This window comes from Convolutriloba macropyga, chromosome 5 (genome assembly GCF_964194025.1).
Source record: "Convolutriloba macropyga chromosome 5, txConMacr16.3, whole genome shotgun sequence".
In the NCBI taxonomy this organism is placed as follows: Eukaryota; Metazoa; Xenacoelomorpha; order Acoela; family Convolutidae; genus Convolutriloba; species Convolutriloba macropyga.
The window spans coordinates 56,402,134-56,424,058 of NC_134472.1; the positions used below are offsets into that span (position 1 = coordinate 56,402,134).

A 21,925-nucleotide genomic window follows, 5' to 3' on the forward strand; every position below is an offset into this window, starting at 1 on the left:
ATTTTGCTCCAATTTAGATCTGCATAACGGCACTTTTACTAACATGTGTTTTGCTCGTCTTTTTGTAAAAATATGTCTTTCAAACTGAAACATACTGTTTAGATAGTCTTCGGCATGGAAACCGTTAATCGATTTTAAAACAAACTTAAGCAGCTCATATACATGTAATTCAAAAACTGTTAGAATTTTGTTTGCACAGAATAGATCTTCGCTTTGATCGAACCGACTCTTAAAGTAAATTAATTTAAGAATTTTCTTCTGTAGCAGATGGATTGGAGCTAAAGACGTGAAGCTAGAGCATCCATGCACCAAAATTCCATATTGTATGATAGGACATATGACACTCTTGTAATATTCTATTAACTGGTACCTTTGAGCGAAGTGTCTTAATTTTGATATTATACCACATTGCCAACTAAGTCTTCCTATGACAAGATCTGTATGAGAACTAAACAGCAACTTTGAATCAACTATTATGCCCAAATATTTACATGATGGTTCCAATTTAATTTCTTCTGATGCGATGTGGAATCGCTCACTGGAAGCACTTATTTTTAATTTTAATTGAACCGTTTTTAGCATATTGAGCTTAAGTTTATTTGAATTTAACCAAGCGGCTACACTATCTAAGTCATCTTGGATAGCTATTCTTGAGCAACCTAAACTGCAAAGGTTGGTGTCGTCAGCAAAAAGATGGACACTAAGTTGATTACACACTCTTGGTAAATCGTTTATATAAATTAAAAACAACAGTGGTCCAAGTATGGAGCCCTGAGGGACACCACAAGTTATATTTAACGAAGTTGATGTCACACCGGCGACGAAAACTCTCTGAGTTCTATTAGATAAATAGCTTTTACACCATTCTAGGCACTTATGACGAATACCATAACTTTCTAGCTTACGGAGCAAAATTTGATGATCTAGTGTATCAAATGCCTTCTGTAGATCCAGAAAAAAGTTGACAACTTTGAATTGGCTTACTCTTATTCTTTCAGTTAATTCTGCCAATGCATCTATGGTGGAATGCTTTTTGCGAAAACCAAATTGCTTGCAATAGAGAAGATTAAAATGTTCCAGGTATTCGTAAATTCTAGAGAACATTGCCCGCTCGTATATTTTACTCCAAACATTTAACAGAGAAATTGGCCTACAATTGTTTGCCTAGAATAGATATTGGATATAGGTTAAGTGAATAAATAATTGATAAGTTGCATGTATTATTTTTGAAATTCATCTCATAATATGTGCAATGTTATTGTCAATTTGTTTTTTTGAGCGATATTCTGATCATTCCGTTTGTTTTGACAACCACAACTATCTGAATAATGAATTAGTTATTCTTGTAAATTTTTAATGCTTTTTCCAGAAACTAGGGACGCGTGGATATAAATATGTCAGAACGTACATCTGCAAGTTTTGAGGCATCTCTTTGGTGGAAAATATTGATGATAGCAAAATATTTATTTGTGCTTTAAGTACTGCTATATAAGTAGACCTAGTGTTGTTTCTTAGTTGAGTAGCTGCTGACTTTTGGCTGCTTTATCAATCGCTTCAACAATGTCTTTGAATCTATTCGAACACTCAAATCTTCCAACAGATAATTAACAACCTCTTGTTTTCCCTTAATGTTCAAATCCCCAAATGAAGAATCGTATCGTGTTAGAACTTTGCTCAACTGTGCTGCAGACAGGGTTCTTTCCCTGAATTGGCAAATATTTTCCAGTAGAATTTGGTCACATAATTTTCCTAGATATTCTTGCTCGTATTTGGACTTTAGCCTATTTTTCAATGAATCTAAACATGCGATTACAGATTCCTGCTCAATTGATGGTCGGTCAAACGTCGCTCGTCTTCTATTTTTGGACGAAGATATCAATTGGCCCAATTCTGGGATTTGTAAACTATTGGATCGTTTCTTGTCAGAGCGAAGTGTTTTCGTCTTTTTATTGGGATCGCGACGAGAGTCGTGGCTTTGGATTGAGTTCTGAAATGATAGTCGTCTAAGATTCAATTGTTCTTGTCGTTTTTCAAAACTGGAGCTTTGATCACGGGTTGTTGATAAATCTTCTGCGTGAATTTTTAAGCAGTTCAAACGAATAAACTCTCGCTCATTTTTTGCTAACCATCTTGTAACATATTTATTTTTTGACTTTCCATAAGTAGAGGGATCGCCAGGTTTCATGTTTTTCAACATTTTAGCATGTATTTGAGGCACGCGTAGATTGGCCGACAGACCTCTTGGCAGACTTAAATTAATCTGGCTGCTTTGTTCAATAGTGGACCTCTGTAACTCATTTATAGTTCGGTCAGTTGATATGTCCAAAGTGACAGAACTGAAATCCTGCTGAGCCATCAAACTTGAAAAAGAGCTCTCCAGATTTGCAGTCAGCAAAGCTGAACGGTCAACATCCCCTTTTGAAGCAGGGTTCAATTTGAAACTGTTCGTGCCACGCTTTTCTTTGGATCCACAGGCATGACGTTTGAGCGAACCAAAAAGTTGATGATTTGTGAAACCCACGTTCTGAAATACAGTTGTTTCATTTTCAGTTTGAGAGCATGACTGATTTTGAGGATTGTTCGATGTCGCTGTTTTGTTCCACGATTGCACATCAAGCATTTCGATCAAACATTCGTCCTTGAGCTCGGTTTCCAAAGCAATTTTTCGTTTTTGATCCTGTTCTTCTGCGATATTGTTGGTGAATTTTTCCAAAGAAGTACTGGCTTCCTCCGTTTGTTGATTGTTTGGATTTGTAAAGAATGACGAGCTTTCCTCTGTGATATTTGCGCCCAATCTCTCGGAATCGGGTATTCGGTCCATTTTAGACTGCCCTGGGAGAGGCGTGGAGAAATTATCAACATCGCTTATCTTCAAATTCAAACTGTCACTTTTTTGATGAAGTTGTTCCATTGTTGAAAAGTGACCGTTGTATACTTGTACATGTTCCATTTTGACTTTCTTAGCATCTAGTTGTGCCACAGTTTGAACAAATGTTGCAAAATTGCAAGCAAGAGGGGCTAAATTGTGCAGACAATCGGACCCGTTGTCTTTAATGAACCACTGATAGTAAGATTCCATTTTAACGAGCTTAAAAGGGTAAATTGGTCTTACTAGACCTGCGTGGTCTTTATAATACTCATCAAACGTCTCGCATTGTGTTTGAGGAACAGTTTTAATAGCGTTTGTGTAATTTTCTAAGCTTTTCTGGTGATTTGAAGGATGTGGAATTTCAAATTTGTCAAGCTCGTTGTAATGATTGTATTTCATCAGAGAAACACTTTCAAAGTCAAATGGCTCGATGCTTGGCTCAATTGCTGCAATAGGAGCATAGCTACTACACAACTTATCATATTCACTGGATCCCAGAAAATTCATCTTTTCATCGTCGTCAATTTGGTTTAAGGTTTTTTGCTCCAAAGCTTCAAAACTTTCTTCCACCTCGTCGAAAGTTAAATGATAAAACTCAGAATGCGTTATGTAACTTGTATCGTTATTATCCAAAAGGAAGGCAAACTTGTTTCGGATTTCGGACCGAGAAACTGTCTCGGAAACCAAATCGCCGAGAACCCCCAAGTCGCTGTAGGTCAGGAACTCCTCGGTTGACGTTGGATCAGCAGCTTGAATTGGTTCTGCAGTATTGATATGGATTTCCCCCGAATCGTAAGATCTTGTGATCGAGCGCTTATCAAGAGCAGCCAATGAGAACTCTCGAATATCGTCCAATGACAGTTCGTCTTGCATTTGGTCAATCGAGAGGCAGAAGTTGTCTTGTTTGAGCCAAATTACCGCTAAGTTAAACCGCAAATTGGTAACCGAGGTTGCTGTAATTTTGTTCCATTGCAAAACGGCACTGTCAAGTCCAAGGATCTGAAACCTGTCTGGACAATTCTGAACAAGTTCAACATAGTCATCGAAAAATTCCGTTTGCTTAGTTGTTGAAATGAATAATTTTTTGGGTTCATCCTTGAGTTCTGAAAAGTGGTCAGGTTCATGATTGGAAACATTTCCATTAAAAATTGGTGTAGGCGTTTCCCGAGCGACACAACTGCTGTACACTACCGAAGATTCCGTGGAAGTTGCAGTTAATAAGGTGGTACTGTAGCTCCTCGCGTTCACGTCATCGGATGATGTTGTGCCCATGTTTTGCTCTCCTTCCTCAGTGCTTGACCGAGTTGTAGCTTCCGAAAACTCAGAGGCTTCGCTCGTTAGCTTTGTGCGTGATCTGGGAACCTTTCAGATTTAAAGGAGCACGTAAACTTGTATTGATAAGATTTATGCAGAAACTATTTGAGCGAAAAAGTAACAAACTTCCTTATTGTTCCAACATTTTTTAGAAATGGCGGAAAATTTATTCGAGTTTGGCTTTTTTTCACCAGACGAAATCGGAAAATATTATACACATCGTAGAAAAATAAAAGTGACATCATATGAAATCTCTTGAAACCCAGATTTCAACAACGTGACTTCCAATTATTTTCAAGTTTTCTGAAATTAGGAATCTTAACTAAAATTTTCTTACTGAAACCGATACTTATAATTTTCAATTAATTTTTCCATGTTTAATACTCCATGTCAATTTTTAGTACTAACTTCAGTCAAGCTAAATTAATAATTAGAACAAAATAATGAAAAAATTTGAGCTGCTAAAGTGGTTTGGAAAATTCGTGTTGGAAATCTCCATAGCCAGAATTTATTTGCGGAGATTTTACTTCACTGTTTTTGCTCTTGAATTAAGATTTTTGTTTTCTAATTGCGCTTAGTCCTAACTGTTTCTTTTGACGTGAGAACTTGTTTTCAGAAAGTGAGTGGGTTTTTTAGTTTTTGACTTCATTTGTGATTTTGTTCATCTTTTGGTTTCAGTAATGACAGGTTTTCCCGTATATTTTCAATGAGGCATTAGTATATCTATTTAATAGTTCCAGTTTATAGGCTACCGTGTTAAAGAATTTGACATTACTTGTGTTGAAAAACTATTTGATTTTTTGATTTTTGCCTGTTTGGGTGTGGTTTTTGATGCCTGGTCACTTAGTCTCTTTAATAATAGGTCTTTTATGCTTTATTATGAGGCTCCACTCAGTCTATTTAATGCTTTCGGCTTAGTTTTTGTCTAAATGCGTTAGGATTTCAAAGCGCTGTTTTTGAAATCCGGGCGTTTTTTACAATAAAATTATAATTTCTGAGCTGACTGTGCGATCGTGTCCTGCAGGATAAAAATTGAATTTTACGTGCAACACACAGTACTAGTCGAGCGCTCTTCTTTTTATTTTAGTAGAAAGTGAAAAAACGTACAAAAATTGTATATTCACAGTTTCTGTGGATATTCAGATATTCACATGTTTTTCTGATATTTAAAACCAGTTTTAACTTGCGCTTTCCTCTCTTGTTACATTTTTGATTTAAGGTTGTCTTTTGTCGTAACATCTGTTTGTTTAATTGAATGCAAAATCAAAATTTTTGAAACTTTGCTATGAGGTTGAAACCGAAAGGATGATAGCAATTTTGAACCTGTCATCACTGCTCTGCAAATTCAATTCGTCCAAGTCTATTGTCTTGTCTGATGGGTCTATCCTTGAACTGATGTTCTCGAAGCAGCTGCTGGCATCACTCAGTTGTTCCACATCTCTCATGCTTAATTTGGATAGGAAGAGCGCCGTTTCTGGTGGCACATCTATCAAGGTCCTCGGAGTGTTATGACCACTTTTCAGTTCTGTACTCGGGTCCAATGCTTCTGGAAAAAAGTATGGTTGAGACCAAAGTTGAAAGAGCAAATTCAAAAAGGTTTGGTTTAACTGGCTGGTGGCGAACCCGGGAATTTGAGACCAATAACGTATGTATTTACAATTTCTGCAACTTCATTATGCTTTTGTATTCCTACATTTTGGAACAAAATAAACTTCAAAATTAATGTTCTTTGATATAAAGAACATTAATTTTGAACCTCGGTTACCAATTTGCGGTTTAACTTAGCCGTAAATATGTTCTTTGATATAAATTAATGTTCTAATTGATATAAAGCATCTTTAAGGTTTTCGCGCTGCAAAATTATGGAAATAGCGATGTCGAAAATATTCATTTATTTTACACATTTTAATATGCTTAGGTTTTATTGCTGGACGCACAAATTCCACGTATAAGTTCAACTGTCTAGATAAATCTGAATAGTTTCTCGACTTTGATATTGCTGAAAAATTGAGTGGTACCTGTTTCTGCTGGTACGTCGAGTGGAAATGGAGTGTCTTGCAGAACCGGGTAGCTGATCTGTGGAATGTGGTCTGTTTTAGCGTTGTTCACTCCCTCATTCCATTGATTATTCCTGTCTTCTTGTCCATCAGTGGTATTTTCCGTGATCATATTACTACTTTGTACGACCTCCACTTTGTTCTGAAGGATGGCGCTCCCTTTTATATTGTGAAAACCGTCGTCTGTAAACATCTCATGATCGTTCCACTCGTCTTCGACTAAATAGTCACTTACAGTTGGCGGACGTCGCATTCAATAAAAAAATTATCAGTTATGTTCATCAAAACCTGTTGCATCAAAACCTGTTGCGTTGTTTTTGATAATTGCTGACCCTACTTAGAAAGTTGTATTGAGTTGTCGCAGTTTTAAAGGAATATTTCTGACTACAAATATCAATTTCTCCCAGACGGTTGTAAAATAGCAGTTGGAAGGGCTTTTTTTAATAATGAGATTTTGTTTTGATGTATTTTTTGTGCTTGTTTTCCCCCTCATTTCTGTTTCTCTATTTACAATAGGTGTTTTTTGAACAACTAGTATTGCAGTTGGATTTATTATATGCCGACGACATGAGATTCTCGCATAATTTAAGGTTGCCTATAAATCATTTTTAAAACAAACCTCAAGAAACAAAAATAGGCCAAGTGATTGGCAAAACAGTACGAACATTTTTTGCTGATTCGGAGTGGGTCTTTTTTTTATCAAATTGGAATTGAGTTCCTGACCATGGTAAATGATTAATCGCTTCTAAAGGTTAAACTGACAAAAATTTTGTCCTTTATCCCAAGTTTTTGATTTGATACGAAATATTTTTAGTTGAAGCTGGATACTAAACTTAATCCTCCTCTAACACTGTTTGTGTTCATATATAAAACTTGATATATTTTTGACTGCGGACAAATGGTTAAATCATTTTGTTTTTGATAAACTTTTTTATTGGCTGATTTTTATATTAAATCATTGCTACTGCTACAATAAGTGAAGCTCTTTTAATTATTTGAAATTGGGGACAGTAAATTTTTGTATTATAGATGTTTGCTAAACCGATGATACTGATGGACATATTGAGCTGAAAAAAAGTTCTCACTAATTCTAAGTGTCAACTCGACAGGATTTATGATATACAGTACTCAAGATTTGTGCATTATAAGCCGGGTGTCTATTTTATGAGTCAGACCACTGCAGTCAATTGAGTTGCTTTGGAGAACACAGATCCCTTTAACAATGAATTGCTTTAAATTTTGAGCACAATTTTTGCTTTGATGCAGTGAACGAAAGATTTTAGGTTTTATTGTTGTTTTATTCATTTTTATTCACCGTTAATTTCTTGGTTTTGTTCTGTATTCTTTCAGCTTCTCATCAAATATCTGGCAGTACGTCGCAGTTGGCGGACGTCGCATTCAATAAAAAAATTATCAGTTATGTTCATCAAAACCTGTTGCATCAAAACCTGTTGCGTTGTTTTTGATAATTGCTGACCCTACTTAGAAAGTTGTATTGAGTTGTCGCAGTTTTAAAGGAATATTTCTGACTACAAATATCAATTTCTCCCAGACGGTTGTAAAATAGCAGTTGGAAGGGCTTTTTTTAATAATGAGATTTTGTTTTGATGTATTTTTTGTGCTTGTTTTCCCCCTCATTTCTGTTTCTCTATTTACAATAGGTGTTTTTTGAACAACTAGTATTGCAGTTGGATTTATTATATGCCGACGACATGAGATTCTCGCATAATTTAAGGTTGCCTATAAATCATTTTTAAAACAAACCTCAAGAAACAAAAATAGGCCAAGTGATTGGCAAAACAGTACGAACATTTTTTGCTGATTCGGAGTGGGTCTTTTTTTATCAAATTGGAATTGAGTTCCTGACCATGGTAAATGATTAATCGCTTCTAAAGGTTAAACTGACAAAAATTTTGTCCTTTATCCCAAGTTTTTGATTTGATACGAAATATTTTTAGTTGAAGCTAGATACTAAACTTAATCCTCCTCTAACACTGTTTGTGTTCGTATATAAAACTTGATATATTTTTGACTGCGGACAAATGGTTAAATCATTTTGTTTTTGATAAACTTTTTTATTGGCTGATTTTTATATTAAATCATTGCTACTGCTACAATAAGTAAAGCTCTTTTAATTATTTGAAATTGGGGACAGTAAATTTTTGTATTATAGATGTTTGCTAAACCGATGATACTGATGGACATATTGAGCTGAAAAAAAGTTCTCACTAATTCTAAGTGTCAACTCGACAGGATTTATGATATACAGTACTCAAGATTTGTGCATTATAAGCCGGGTGTCTATTTTATGAGTCAGACCACTGCAGTCAATTGAGTTGCTTTGGAGAACACAGATCCCTTTAACAATGAATTGCTTTAAATTTTGAGCACAATTTTTGCTTTGATGCAGTGAACGAAAGATTTTAGGTTTTATTGTTGTTTTATTCATTTTTATTCACCGTTAATTTCTTGGTTTTGTTCTGTATTCTTTCAGCTTCTCATCAAATATCTGGCAGTACGTCGCAGTTGGCGGACGTCGCATTCAATAAAAAAATTATCAGTTATGTTCATCAAAACCTGTTGCATCAAAACCTGTTGCGTTGTTTTTGATAATTGCTGACCCTACTTAGAAAGTTGTGTATTGAGTTGTCGCAGTTTTAAAGGAATATTTCTGACTACAAATATCAATTGTTCCCAGACGGTTGTAAAATAGCAGTTGGAAGGGCTTTTTTTAATAATGAGATTTTGTTTTGATGTATTTTTTGTGCTTGTTTTCCCCCTCATTTCTGTTTCTCTATTTACAATAGGTGTTTTTTGAACAACTAGTATTGCAGTTGGATTTATTATATGCCGACGACATGAGATTCTCGCATAATTGAAGGTTGCCTATAAATCATTTTTAAAACAAACCTCAAGAAACAAAAATAGGCCAAGTGATTGGCAAAACAGTACGAACATTTTTTGCTGATTCGGAGTGGGTCTTTTTTTTATCAAATTGGAATTGAGTTCCTGACCATGGTAAATGATTAATCGCTTCTAAAGGTTAAACTGACAAAAATTTTGTCCTTTATCCCAAGTTTTTGATTTGATACGAAATATTTTTAGTTGAAGCTAGATACTAAACTTAATCCTCCTCTAACACTGTTTGTGTTCATATATAAAACTTGATATATTTTTGACTGCGGACAAATGGTTAAATCATTTTGCTTTTTATAAACTTTTTTATTGGCTGATTTTTATATTAAATCATTGCTACTGCTACAATAAGTAAAGCTCTTTTAATTGTTTTAAATTGGGGACAGTAAATTTTTGTATTATAGATGTTTGCTAAACCGATGATACTGATGGACATATTGAGCTGAAAAAAAGTTCTCACTAATTCTAAGTGTCAACTCGACAGGATTTATGATATACAGTACTCAAGATTTGTGCATTATAAGCCGGGTGTCTATTTTATGAGTCAGACCACTGCAGTCAATTGAGTTGCTTTGGAGAACACAGATCCCTTTAACAATGAATTGCTTTAAATTTTGAGCACAATTTTTGCTTTGATGCAGTGAACGAAAGATTTTAGGTTTTATTGTTGTTTTATTCATTTTTATTCACCGTTAATTTCTTGGTTTTGTTCTGTATTCTTTCAGCTTCTCATCAAATATCTGGCAGTAGTAAAAAGCAAACAACCGTGTTACTAAAATTATGAGCTATAACCAGGTTTTTGTCTTGAGCATTTCTAAAGGAGGGTCTCGACATGTACGAGGTTTTAGTTATGTTTAACTGTGTTATGTTTTTCTGATTTGATTTTAAGCTTCTTGAGCATAGCCATTTGAACTCATGCTGGCACTTGAACTGTGTATAACTTGTGTGGGCATAAATGACAGCTGGCTTAGATGACAATGGCCATTTCCTTCTTCAAGAATGCTTTGAGTGATTTTCCAAAACCCCCAATGTAATGCAAGAGCAGATTTTTAAAGAACTCTTGTACTTAAAATATTTTGAGTGTATGATGTTGACCATATCTAAAAGTAAAAAATAATTGAGGATCTGCGATAACCAAAATTATTGAAGTATTCTGAACTGATTGAGATTTCATTAGGAGTTGTTTGACCCAAAGCGAATATTGCTGTCCTACGGGTGGCTGTAGACAACGCTTACAGGTTTGTGAAATCTACCTGCTATCTTTCGTTAGTAGAATTCACGTGAAATCTATTAACGATTTTAGCTGGACAATTCAAAAAGTAGTTTTGCAGGTACTTTTAATAATTTAGTGTAACTAAGATTCGCAATGTAAGCGTATTTCACAAGCATGAAAATTGAGACAGATAATTAAAATGACTGCTGAGGGATATTTCTGAAAAAAAAATCAAATAGATGCCTTACGGTTTCAGAAGTTGAAAGGAAGCCCCGGTTTATGAAGCCCATTAATTTGAAGTTTAATCTAATTTATTGAGTTTAGAACCACTTTTTATATTTGGAATCATGCAAAAGTTTTGACATCGTCTGAAATTTTGTTATCCTGTGAAACGTATGAAATTTGATTACAAAACGCGTGAAGTTTAGTTACCTTATTTACCTTAACATAAAAGCTGTAAACATCAAAGGCTTGTGTTTTAATTACACTTAGCGTCAACTTTAATTGCTTTAAAGGTGGATTTTAATTAAAAAGAATTGAATGTTATTTCCTTTAAATCTTCTAAAGGTACTTACGTTTAGAGCGTGAAATATAATGAGAAGTTTCTGTCGGTAATTTTTAATTTTTTGTTGTGAAATCTGCTTCCGTTTTCTTGCTTATGTTTCTAAAACCGGTAGCTGAATTTAAGGTGAGCATTGCTCACTAGGAATAAATAAGAATACATGTATTAAGCTTGGCTGGGAGATTCACTTACAAATGATTCCAAATTTTTACTATAAATTTACGGTCAAACACTCCCAAAACTTCGACTTAGATTTGTTTTTTGTACAGGAAAAGACACCAGCTTTTATTTTTGAAGAGTTTTTGCACCTGCTTTTTCCAAACCTCTTAATTTATTCGATGGCAAGGAACTTTATCTGCCCTATTTTATGTTATGCCAATTTTAATCGATCGATATGTTCCCAGCAGAGATGCAAACGTGGCATCATAGAAATGTTCTGTCGACCTTTTCACCCTCTGATTCATGAGGTCTCAGCTACTAAAACTTTCTTGCTTTCGAAAAATTTGTATGAGTTTGCTAATTAAAAGTTTTCTCGAATTCAGATTCATTAGATCTTCAACAACACTCTTGAACATAACAAAAAGTGAAAGAAAATTGTTAAGTTTTTCAAAAAATTTATTCCAAAAAAATTGTATCAATGCAGTGTTTTTCTTTTCTAATGCAAACGTCTCTGTTGGCAATTTAAATTTTCTGATGGTGAAATTTAAAAACATGTTAACTGTACCAGCTGCGCAGCCAAATTTGGTTGATCTATATCTTCTTCGGACAGAAAAAGACGACTCGGCGACACTGTGCTTGGCACAGAGTGCTGCAACATACGTCTCAAGGTTGTGAAAAATTTCAAATTATTCAGTTGATTTAGTTTAACTATTCATTTTTTAACTCAATTTTTGGAAGCTCAAATTGAATTATTTTTTTACCGTAGCAAGCTTGAGTACATTTTTTAATTTTGCAAAAATAAAAATTTCAAAACCCTCATGTTAATACAGTTATAACAGATGAAAACCAATTGCTTTGTCAATTTGTTTGCAATGAGTGAAGTTTGCAATGTGAGGTTCCCTTTTGGTCAGGAGTTAATTTATAATTAGTTTTATTTCGTTTAAACTGTTTAAAGAGAAATAAAAAGAGGAGATTTTTCTTTCAAGGTTTACCTAACAAATCGAAAGCGTTTTATGTACTTTTCAAGTTGAAAATTTTTTTCCTTAGCAGAATTTTTTTTGTTTCCAAAGAAAACGGTAACTTAGCCAGCAAGTTCTCAGGAAATTGTTGACATCGGGATTGAAATTTAAAAAGGAAGAATAAGAGACAAAAATTGACATAAATATTTCCGTGTCAAAAAGTTATTGGGTGTACAGTTTCAATTAAATTCAAAAATTATAATTAAATCAACTTCTAATACTTTATAGCTATATAGCTTATATAGCGTATAACTAATTTCAGCTACCATTTGCTCAAATGAAATTTGATCGCCTAACGCTACATGACATAATGATTAAGCTTTATCAGTTTTCCCATTTAATTGGATTTAGCTACTTAGACCTTGCTCGTATTCACTATTGCATAATTCATTTCAAATTCGTTTCAGAAATCTACCCTGAAAGTCGTGAGTTAGGTAAAACGAGAAACGTAATCGAAAGGTAAAACTAATTTTTATAAAACAGGCGGAGGAATGAATTCGGGAAACGAGTTCTCGGAGGAAAACTAGTTTTTCGATGCATTGGTGCATTTCGCTCACACGTCAATTTCTATTTGAAGAAAAAATGAAAACCTACAAGAAATTGGCCTGAGAATTAGTTTCAAAATTTATCATTTTATTGTCATTTTTGTCCACTAAACACTGTTTTGCGCCACGAAAACAGTAATTTGAGCAAAATGCCTCGTTTAAGTTTCAAATAAATGCGATAAAACAGCGAAATGGCCCAAAAATTACTAAGATAGCCTAAAAATTCGAAAAATGGCTGAAAGACCTTAAAAAAAACAATTAGATTATTTAAAAGAACCTACGCTATCTTAACATCATTATTACTAAATTGCAAATTACAAAATTTTATGTGAATTCAGTACCCCCAATTTTTTTTCCTTTTCCATTTTTTAAATAGCTCGTGTTTCTCTATATATATAATATATATATTCATTATATATATATATATATATATATATATATATATATATATATATATAATATTATATTCCTCCATAATATATATATATATGTATATATATATATATATATATATATATATATATATATATATATATATATTATATTCCTCCATAATATATGTATATATATAGATATATATATATATATATATATATATATATATTATATATATATTCCTCCATTTGAAAAAAATTTTGGAATAAGTATCGTTAGAAAGATCTCAAAATAATAAAATGATCATTGGAAAGACGTGCAGAAAATAATTGCATGCTGAAAGTGTTTTCAGGTAACAGTTTTGTCATAAGAAAAAAGCAGAAACCTTAAATATAGTTTTCTTGACATCCAAAAAAATATGGTTTTTGGACAATTTTTGCATGCAACAGACGACTTAAAACCCTTGTAGATTTTTCAAGTTGTGATAACAAGAAATACAAAATTAACAACTCTCCCGTCGTTCAAGAGCAATTATTCTGCGTCGGTGATGTTCTCAATTTATTTAACAAGCCATTGGGTTAAAGCGGATTGTTACCAATGGTAAATACAGTTAGTTGGCCGCAATTGTTAGCACTATGAACCGAAACCCTTGGCTCTGTGGGCATGACGCATATACCCCCCAAAAATGGGTGAGGGGGATATAATGGGAAATTCGCAAAAACTATGCAAAATATACATTGGTTGAAATAATGGGGAAAACCGTTGGAATTATGAAAAAATTGGATCAAGTGTTTCAGCCCCAGTGTTCCCGAGGACCCCCACTTTCAAACTAGGTGTTATTATATAGCACGTTGAAAATAGCGCATTTGCCTGCCTGGGGTGTAAAAGTTGGATCTATTCTGTCCCCCCCCCCCCCCCAGTGTTTTTTATGACCCCCAGTAACAAATTATAGGTTGTTATGTAGCACGTTACTATGTAAGAAAATAGCAGGTGCGCCTGAGGGTCATAAGAAGTTTATGCTCACTAAGCGGGGGGGGGGGGGGGTCAAAACAGAATAGATCCTAAAAGTTATATGCCCCTAAGCTGCTGGGAGCAACGGAATAGATCCGAAAAAGCAGAAAAAGAACCAGATACAATTATGTTCCACCTAATATGAGAAGGAAACAACAGAATTGATATGGTGTCTGACTCAAATACTAAAACAGAATGGGTTCGTTGACATTATAAACCCCCACCCCCTCACACCACCACTCACACCACACACACACACACACTGACACACACACACACACACACACACACACACACACAAATCTACCGCAGCTTAATTTTACTGGTTATTATCACCGCTGATTAACTTGAAGGGGTTTTTTGAGGAGCAGAAAGTATGTATAGGGAAGAGCTGTAAGATCCTCTCACCCGTAACAATGTTCTCTTGTTGAGAGTATTCTCCTGATTCCACTTGAATCTCATCGTCTTCGTCATCATATTCATCGTACTCTTGAACAGATCTGTACTCGTCGGTATTACACTGATCCTCCTGGTCACAGCGGTCATTGACCTCTGGAGTACCGGTTCGTCCTTCTACCTGGTCATCCTCTTGAAACCCGCTTCCTAGGTTCTCCTCTAATTCTTCGTGGTCAACTGCAAGGAATTCTTCTGATCTGATGTCTTCATCCAAGTCCGATTCTGACTGTTGGCAATTGGAGCTAATTCCTTGTTTCAATTGAAAGCTCAAAGACAGCCTTTTGAAACCGGGCACTGGTTTAAATGAATTCGAAGATAAATTCTGCATAATCAAACTTTTCTTTGAAAACTTGACCTATATCACGCATTAAAAAAGCAAAACGATCTGCGAAATTGGGGGCAACTGTTTCCTCTTTAAGATACATTTTTGTTGAATCTGTTTTGTGCAACAACTCTTTTCTAATGTCTGTTTTATAATGTAAGGGGGAATCCTTCAACTATCACCAAAAGCAATTCACATAAGGCTGTAAAACGCTATCTGGATTGTTTCCAGTTTGAGCCCCACAGTTTTGTGGGTGCATATTATTTGCACCCCCCCCCCCAAGCGTATGTGCCATATTTTTTCATAATAATTTACTATAAAAATGGCAAGTGCTCTGTAACTGAACTTAGGGCTGCATAACGTACTGGTGCACAAACAGAAAAGATCCCGATATCTTTATTTTCATACTCCGTAACAAGGGAAGGGAGGAGGAAACAGTTCTGAGAAAGGTATAATTCATTCTCAAAACCTGCGTCGAATAAAAAATCATTCAAAAGCGTTGCAAATTATGGAAGGAAACAGTTCCTGATAAATCTGGTCCCCAAAGTGGACCGTCTTTGTATTTTGAGAACATTCTAGAACAGCTGTTTGATGGTGGTCTTCGTAGTTCGCGTTGTCATCGCTTGGTCGCGCATCCGTACTCAGAACGTCTCCTGCGTTCTCGTCCATCTTTTAAATGTAAGAGAACAAAATAAGTGAGGCCACGATTGTTTCAATTGCCGTCACGCATCTGTAAATGAGAGTCCGGTAAAAATTCTTTTCTTTTATTATAGACCATTTCTTTTATTATATTTTGAAAATTTAACCTGCACCCCCCCCCCCTTAAGGATCATCATGCTCTAGCCCAGTTAAGCTTGTTGCTTGTAAAAGAGAAGAGCCAAATTTTTTGGGTCTCCCATTATTTTAGCCCCCCCCCCCCCCCCCCCTCGCTCCGCCCTGGTCATATAACTTATTTCCCGCATTGCAGTAATTGTATCAAAATGGGGGCTACTATATTTGTGTGTGGGGTGAGGGTGGGATAAAGTGGGGCTATAACCAAATTTTGCATGCAACTAGCTTTCCCTTTCAGAACTGTGTTTTCATGTTCAAACTATTCTGCTATATTTATTTGCCAAAGCGAGTTTGAAGGGGGGTAATGGGAAAGATCCTAAGTGACCTACCATCTGAACTGAAACGTGGTTTGATATTGTTGGGTGAAGTTATTGAGATAATTGTACAGGACACAGATTATCCTCCACTACAATTGCCCCCTAGTTGTCTGCAGAGAATCTAATATACACGCAATGTAGGCCGTATGTAGTGTAAAATTGTAGGCAATACTATCAGAGATGTGACCTCGCGTCCGGTCCTTCGTTGGTTCACAAGTTTGAGTGCGAAATGAATACTTGTATAAGGTATGAAGCAGCTGAAGGGAAAAGAGAAAGATGAAAGCAGGTAATAAATTGAGTCGGTTGATGGTTAGTCGTGTCACGTGTCAAATTATTCACTCACATACATCAATTAGAACTAAACGAGAATCCAAAACATTTAAGTATTTTTATTAGAGCAAGTAATAACGAAACTTGTAGCTTCCCTTTCACTGCAGTTTCAATTTGCTAGCTTAACTTATATTGACTTGTTTTTCGAGATAGGGTTTTAAGGGTCTCCTTAAAGAATTGGCTCCTTATAGAATTAGAATTGGGGCCTAAAAGAGACCTCCCCCCACCAGTACCGTGAATATATTGTAATGGAGGGTAATAAGCGCGAAAACTTCTGGGGTCTTCAACATTTTAGCCTTCGTGGAGATAACACCCATCACCATAACATAAAATAATGGGGGGGGGGGCTATGACGAGGAAGACTCAACTTATTGAGTGATATAGAAGATCCCATCTTGTATGGACGTGCTTTCCAGATAAAGGCGAGTTCTGTTTGCGGCTGAATGGGAAAGTAACATGTGTGGTATGTGTTTCAGCCTCAAGTGCTACTGTGCCTCCATCCAGGGTAGTGAGTTGCCTAACCCTAAGGGACTGTTGGCAGCAGTCTCCAAGGACACCAAGACACACCTGGCTAAACTGAACTGCTTCAATGTCTCCTCTATCCACGCACTCCTCTCTGCCAGGTCACGTGAGGTGGTGGACATTGCAGCCAGCAGTTCACTCGAGAGGAGCAAGAAGAAACCGAGCATGGTCAGTCCAATAAATGAGCCCAAAGAATTGCTTTTTTGACAAACTAGAGTTCCACCTTTGCATGGTTATAATGAACGGAGGGGCATCTCTATTTTCGTGGAGATCTATTATGTTTTTATTTACGGTTGCGGACCGTTTACAGTCTTTAATGGAAAAGGTCAAAATATTGGCGTTGCAATTTCTTAATTTTGACTGGAAAGTCTGAAAGATAAAAAGAATTGGCGCATGCGATTTGCACCACAACCAGTGCCTTCAATTTAAGGGCACTCAAATATTTGCCCATTACGATTGCCTCATCCTCCAAATATCTGAGGAACCACACTCATTTAAAAAGTTATATCAAAAAGTTTTGAGATTTCATTGAGGGCTTCAAAATCAAATCATTTTTTCCAGGTTGTCTCAGCAGACATGCTGGATTCTGAAACTTGTTGATATCAGGATGCTGAAAGAACTACAATTTTGAAAAACTGACATCTTTTGTCTATTGCAGCTCTCGGTTTTGCGTCCAAAGGAAGGGAGTGGAGACCAGACATGTTCAGGGGGAGGTGGTGCCGGCAGTAGTTTCCAGAGGAACATGAAAAGACGCAGCTGGAGACAGAAGGACAATGATGAGGTACGCTCACTTCAAAATCCCCGTTAATACTGGCCTGAATGAATCCAGCAAAAATATACCGGCTTGCTTGCATACCGAGTAGAACTTTTTTTGCTTTAAATGCAGAGCTTAAGTCGGAAACCAAAATATATAGGTTAACCGTATACTCGGGCGCTCGTGACTTCCGATATAAAGCAAACAAGTTTTTGGCTAAATTCTTAAAAACTAAAAGTTGATTACTGAAATTTCAGACGTTACTTTGCATTTCAGCCAATCAGATCAGCGCCAGCAGACGAAACCCAATTCCCGTTCGGATTCCCAATCAACCAGCTACCACCTCTAACTAACCCTGGACCAGAAAACAACCTGTTCGGCCGTCTAATCAAAGTCAGCTTACCTCATAATCAGAAAACAGTGATCCCTATTAAACCAGGCGTCACGGTGCATGAGTTATTAATACACTGCTGCAAGAAACGGAAGTTAGATCCACGTGATCACTTTATCCGAATAAAAACAGTATCGGCTGTCGTGAACAGTTTGACCAATCAGAATAGAGATCTGCAGTCTCCGAGTGGAGAGAACAACAGTTTGGGTTTAAAATGGGTCATACCTCCTTATAAGGCAAAGATGGACGATTTGGATTGTCGAGATATTCAACTGTGCATTAAGGAGTACCATTCTATGCAACTTCTTCGTCGGCCTCACGAGCGCTTCGGCATAGAGTATGAAACTATGCAGGAATGTGCAGCTAATGAGCTGAGATTGTATGTTGTGGATGTGATATATAATTCTATCGCTCAACTTGGAGGTGAGCATTCATAAATAGACTCGAATTGGCCGAACAACAAAAATCTACAATATGCATCAATTATTAAAAAACAATCTGAATTGACCTAGATCGAACACTGGAGTTTATAATCAAATATCCTTTGAAAAGAGTCATTTTATGGGTAAATGCCCAATTTTGGTCAATTGATGGACGATTAAACAAGCAGCATTGATTGTTAAATTATAATGGAGCTTCAAATTTTATTGCCATTTTGAAACCTTTTTGCAATTTCGTTGGAATCAAATTTGAGTTTTTTGATTGGGTGATACGCAATTTTGTGCGTGGTTGACCATGTGAAATTACAAAGCAATGAACATCCAACCTTTCAGAATCAAACAGTGCTGCTATAAAACTTGCATTTGTAGAAATGTGAATGGTTAAAAGTCTCTCCTGGGAAAAATTTTATCTAGTCATCTAGTCTAGACAAAAATCGTTAATAAACAAACAAAGCTTTAACAATAGCATAGCATTCTGATTTGGATCGAAGAACAAGAACAGGTTGATAAGAGTTCAAAAAGTCAGATAGAAATGAAAAAGGTAAGAGGATTTGAATACTCTATTTCAAAAATACTTAAATTGATTTCGATGCACCCCGAAATTATTCTACGTCTATTATAATGCTAGGCTTTATTGAGTATTATGGCCCTCGTTCATTAGAAAATATTACAAACAGGGGTTTCAAGGGCAATTTGAGAATTACGCATTGACTGTTAGGTTTACCACTGTTAGGTCTCGGACACACGTTACTTTTGGAATAGCTTTTTGAAGAAAACGAGAAAAGCTATTCCAAATAGATAATAACTACGAATTTTTAATGCAAGATCGTTGACTTTACTTTGTTTTGATGGCACCGAACGCTCATTTCGTTAAGCTTTTGCCGAATATTCCTAAACTTGCCATCATACTACCAAGTCATATTCACCAAAAACTGCAATCTGTTTGCAGGTCTTGTTCCGGGTGACGAGTTGATAGAAGTGAATGGACAGAATGTGGCCACAGTGGATCCTGGGATGCTGGACATGATTCTGAAGACAGACCAGCTCAATTTGGTTGTCAGGTCCATGAGACCCTCGACTGCTCCTTGTCTCCAGTGCAACAATGCAGCTGCTGCGGTTGCCTCGGGTGCTATGATGTTGGGTGCAGGACATCATGGAATGCATGGCATTATTGCTCACTCAGGTAAATCCGCTTAAACTGTACTCATGAAATATGGAGAGAAATAACCACAAGTTGTACAGAAAATCCGGACCTAATGCCAACTCAATTCCAGTATTTGGCAAGTCTTAATCATTACTGATTCAGGACTATGATCATGTCACTCACTCGTGTGGCCAAGACTTGTCTGATTTGTATTTTGGTCTTATAATTAGTTGAATTGCTTAAATTGAATTATCTACATGGAATCTTCAAATCAGCTGTAAGAACTGACATCCTAGATCTCATTTGCTAAACTTTTCATTTATAGCTGCTTTTTAGTGACACTTATTCTGGCTCGAAGCCTCTCCTTGCAAACATTTTGACCTATTGCTTGTTTTTTTAGATCACCACGACCACCATCGTCGCTCTCAAATTTCGGAGACGAACTCTGACCAGCTGAGTAGTAATGGAAGCAGTTCGGGGTGTGGCAGTGGCACCAGTGGAACGAGTGGAGCCAACAACAGTAGCAGCAAACGAGACAGCAGACACATGTCTGAACACATGACGTCACCAGAGACATACAAACTGGCTTGCACTTTACAAGAACTGCTCAATTCAGAAGAGAAATACATCAAGGTACTCCAAATAGTTCCAACCCTCGACTCACGGTCAAATATTTTTAAAATTTACTTTTCTGAGAAAGATTTATCTAATTTACCTATATGCTCCACCATATTTATGGGTTGATAAAAGGAATTTAATTGAATATTTTTTGTTGCGAGTTTCGTATTGCAAAATTGAATGCTTTTATATGGCGTTTTCATCAGCTAAAAAGGCTGCACTCAGTATTTAGCACCATCTGTTTTTAGGACTTGGACAACCTTCTGGAGAAGTACTTGGAACCTCTGGCTAACACAACGTTTCTTCACTCCAGTGAGGTTAGAATATGTGGTTAAAATTTTGGGCGCTCTCTAGGTTTTGGAAATTTTTTGGATGCAAAAGCGATGGTTGAGAGTACATAAACTGCTTCAGAATCTCACCCCAAAACCCCTATATATTTGCTTATAGAATTTGCTGTTTGTACTGATATTCGTCAGTTAATTCGAAAACAGAACCGATTTATTTCAGTTGTTGGTTTTGGCCAAGAACACGCGTGACATTCTGACCTTCCAACAGCAACAGTTCTTCAGTCGACTCCACTCTGTGCTGACGTCACAAGACCTGTTCACACTACCGGAAATCAGCTCGTTTCAGTCCATTCTGGTGGAGATGTGTGAAGTGTTCTCTCAGTGCGTGGATGGCTTCAAAATGTACAGCTCCTTCTGCGCTAACCACTCCAAGGCACAGAAGGTGTTCGATAGCTGTAAGTCTACTTCAATATCGCGGGATCAGTTCTCTCTCTCTCTCTCTATATATATATATATATATATATATATATATATATATATATATACATATATATATATATATATATATATATATATATATATATTCTCTCTCTCTCTCTCTCTATATATATATATATATATATATATATATATATATATATAAAATATATATACATATGTATATATATATATATATATATATATATATATATATATATATATATTTCAGAAAATCATTAAATTTTCAGAAAGTTTTTCATAATTTAGTTGGACTAATCGCCAAATTTTAAAGCTAAATTGTTATCAGCTAAATTCTTAACCAAAGACAACCTTCATCCAATAACTTCAAAAGCCTCAAAATTTGACACGTTTGTTCTGTTCCAGCTCGAACGATGCCTGAATTCCTATTCTTTCTGGAACGAACAAACCCCGAAAATGAGCACTCGAAATCTCTGGAATCCTACTTGATCAAACCAATCCAGCGAATTCTCAAATACCCTCTGTTGCTACGAGAAGTGAAAGCCTTCATACCTGAAAACTCACCTGAACAGAACGCTCTCATACTAGCCACGAATCATATGGAGAGCGTAGCCGAGTTGATCAACGACATGAAACGGATCCACGAAGAGTACGGGTCTATATTTGACGACTTGTTAAGTGAACAGAGGATAGATATGAACTGTGATATTCCAATGGATGAGTTGCAAATGTATGGATCGGCAATCTGGTTGAATTGCCCCGAGGAGGTCATTCCGAAGAAGATCCGAATTGGGAATGGGGAGATTGAAGTGATCATATTTGTGTTCAAAAGGGCCATTGTGCTTGTGGGTTACAACAGGGAGAAAAATAGGGGCAAGAAACGCTCGGTTAGTTATGCTTCTAATTTTTAAGAGGTACACGAGTTATTTTTAATATATAATTTATAAATATCTCTTAATTACAAGCTGAAAAAACAGATTTCCTGATTTGGTTCCAGCACTATCCCTATAATTC

The 21,925-nt window shown here is 36.0% G+C and overlaps 2 protein-coding genes across 4 annotated transcripts in view; one reads left to right on the top strand and one right to left on the bottom strand.

The window, feature by feature from the left end:
• Positions 1-21,925, top strand: part of LOC142339486 (uncharacterized) — a 204,467-nt gene that overhangs the window by 176,747 nt on the left and 5,795 nt on the right. For all 3 annotated transcript variants that reach the window (XM_075389537.1, XM_075389536.1, XM_075389535.1), the window contains 8 exons: positions 16,773-16,986; positions 17,477-17,599; positions 17,849-18,386; positions 19,353-19,586; positions 19,948-20,180; positions 20,414-20,482; positions 20,673-20,907; positions 21,317-21,798. In XM_075389537.1, the coding sequence (XP_075245652.1) occupies positions 16,773-16,986; positions 17,477-17,599; positions 17,849-18,386; positions 19,353-19,586; positions 19,948-20,180; positions 20,414-20,482; positions 20,673-20,907; positions 21,317-21,798 (2,128 nt within the window). The remainder of the gene's footprint in view (positions 1-16,772; positions 16,987-17,476; positions 17,600-17,848; positions 18,387-19,352; positions 19,587-19,947; positions 20,181-20,413; positions 20,483-20,672; positions 20,908-21,316; positions 21,799-21,925) is intronic.
• LOC142339487 (uncharacterized) lies at positions 1,450-16,310 on the bottom strand. The gene is made up of 6 exons (XM_075389538.1): positions 15,979-16,310; positions 15,344-15,548; positions 14,449-14,722; positions 6,202-6,459; positions 5,507-5,729; positions 1,450-4,223 (listed from the first exon to the last, which is right to left on the bottom strand). The coding sequence occupies exons 2-6, from the start codon at positions 15,485-15,487 to the stop codon at positions 1,499-1,501; spliced, it is 3,624 nt and encodes a 1,207-aa protein (XP_075245653.1). The 5' UTR covers positions 15,488-15,548; positions 15,979-16,310; the 3' UTR covers positions 1,450-1,498.

Excerpts from the sequence above, each read along its gene's own strand:
- LOC142339487 (XM_075389538.1), bottom strand. The coding sequence starts at position 15,487 with ATGGACGAGAACGCAGGAGACGTTCTGAGTACGGATGCGCGACCAAGC. Across the intron at positions 6,460-14,448 it reads ACAAGAGAACATTGTTACGG|TCGAAGACGAGTGGAACGAT; the intron begins GTGAGAGGATCT and ends GTGACTATTTAG. Across the intron at positions 4,224-5,506 it reads TTGCAGAGCAGTGATGACAG|ATCACGCACAAAGCTAACGA; the intron begins GTTCAAAATTGC and ends AAAGGTTCCCAG.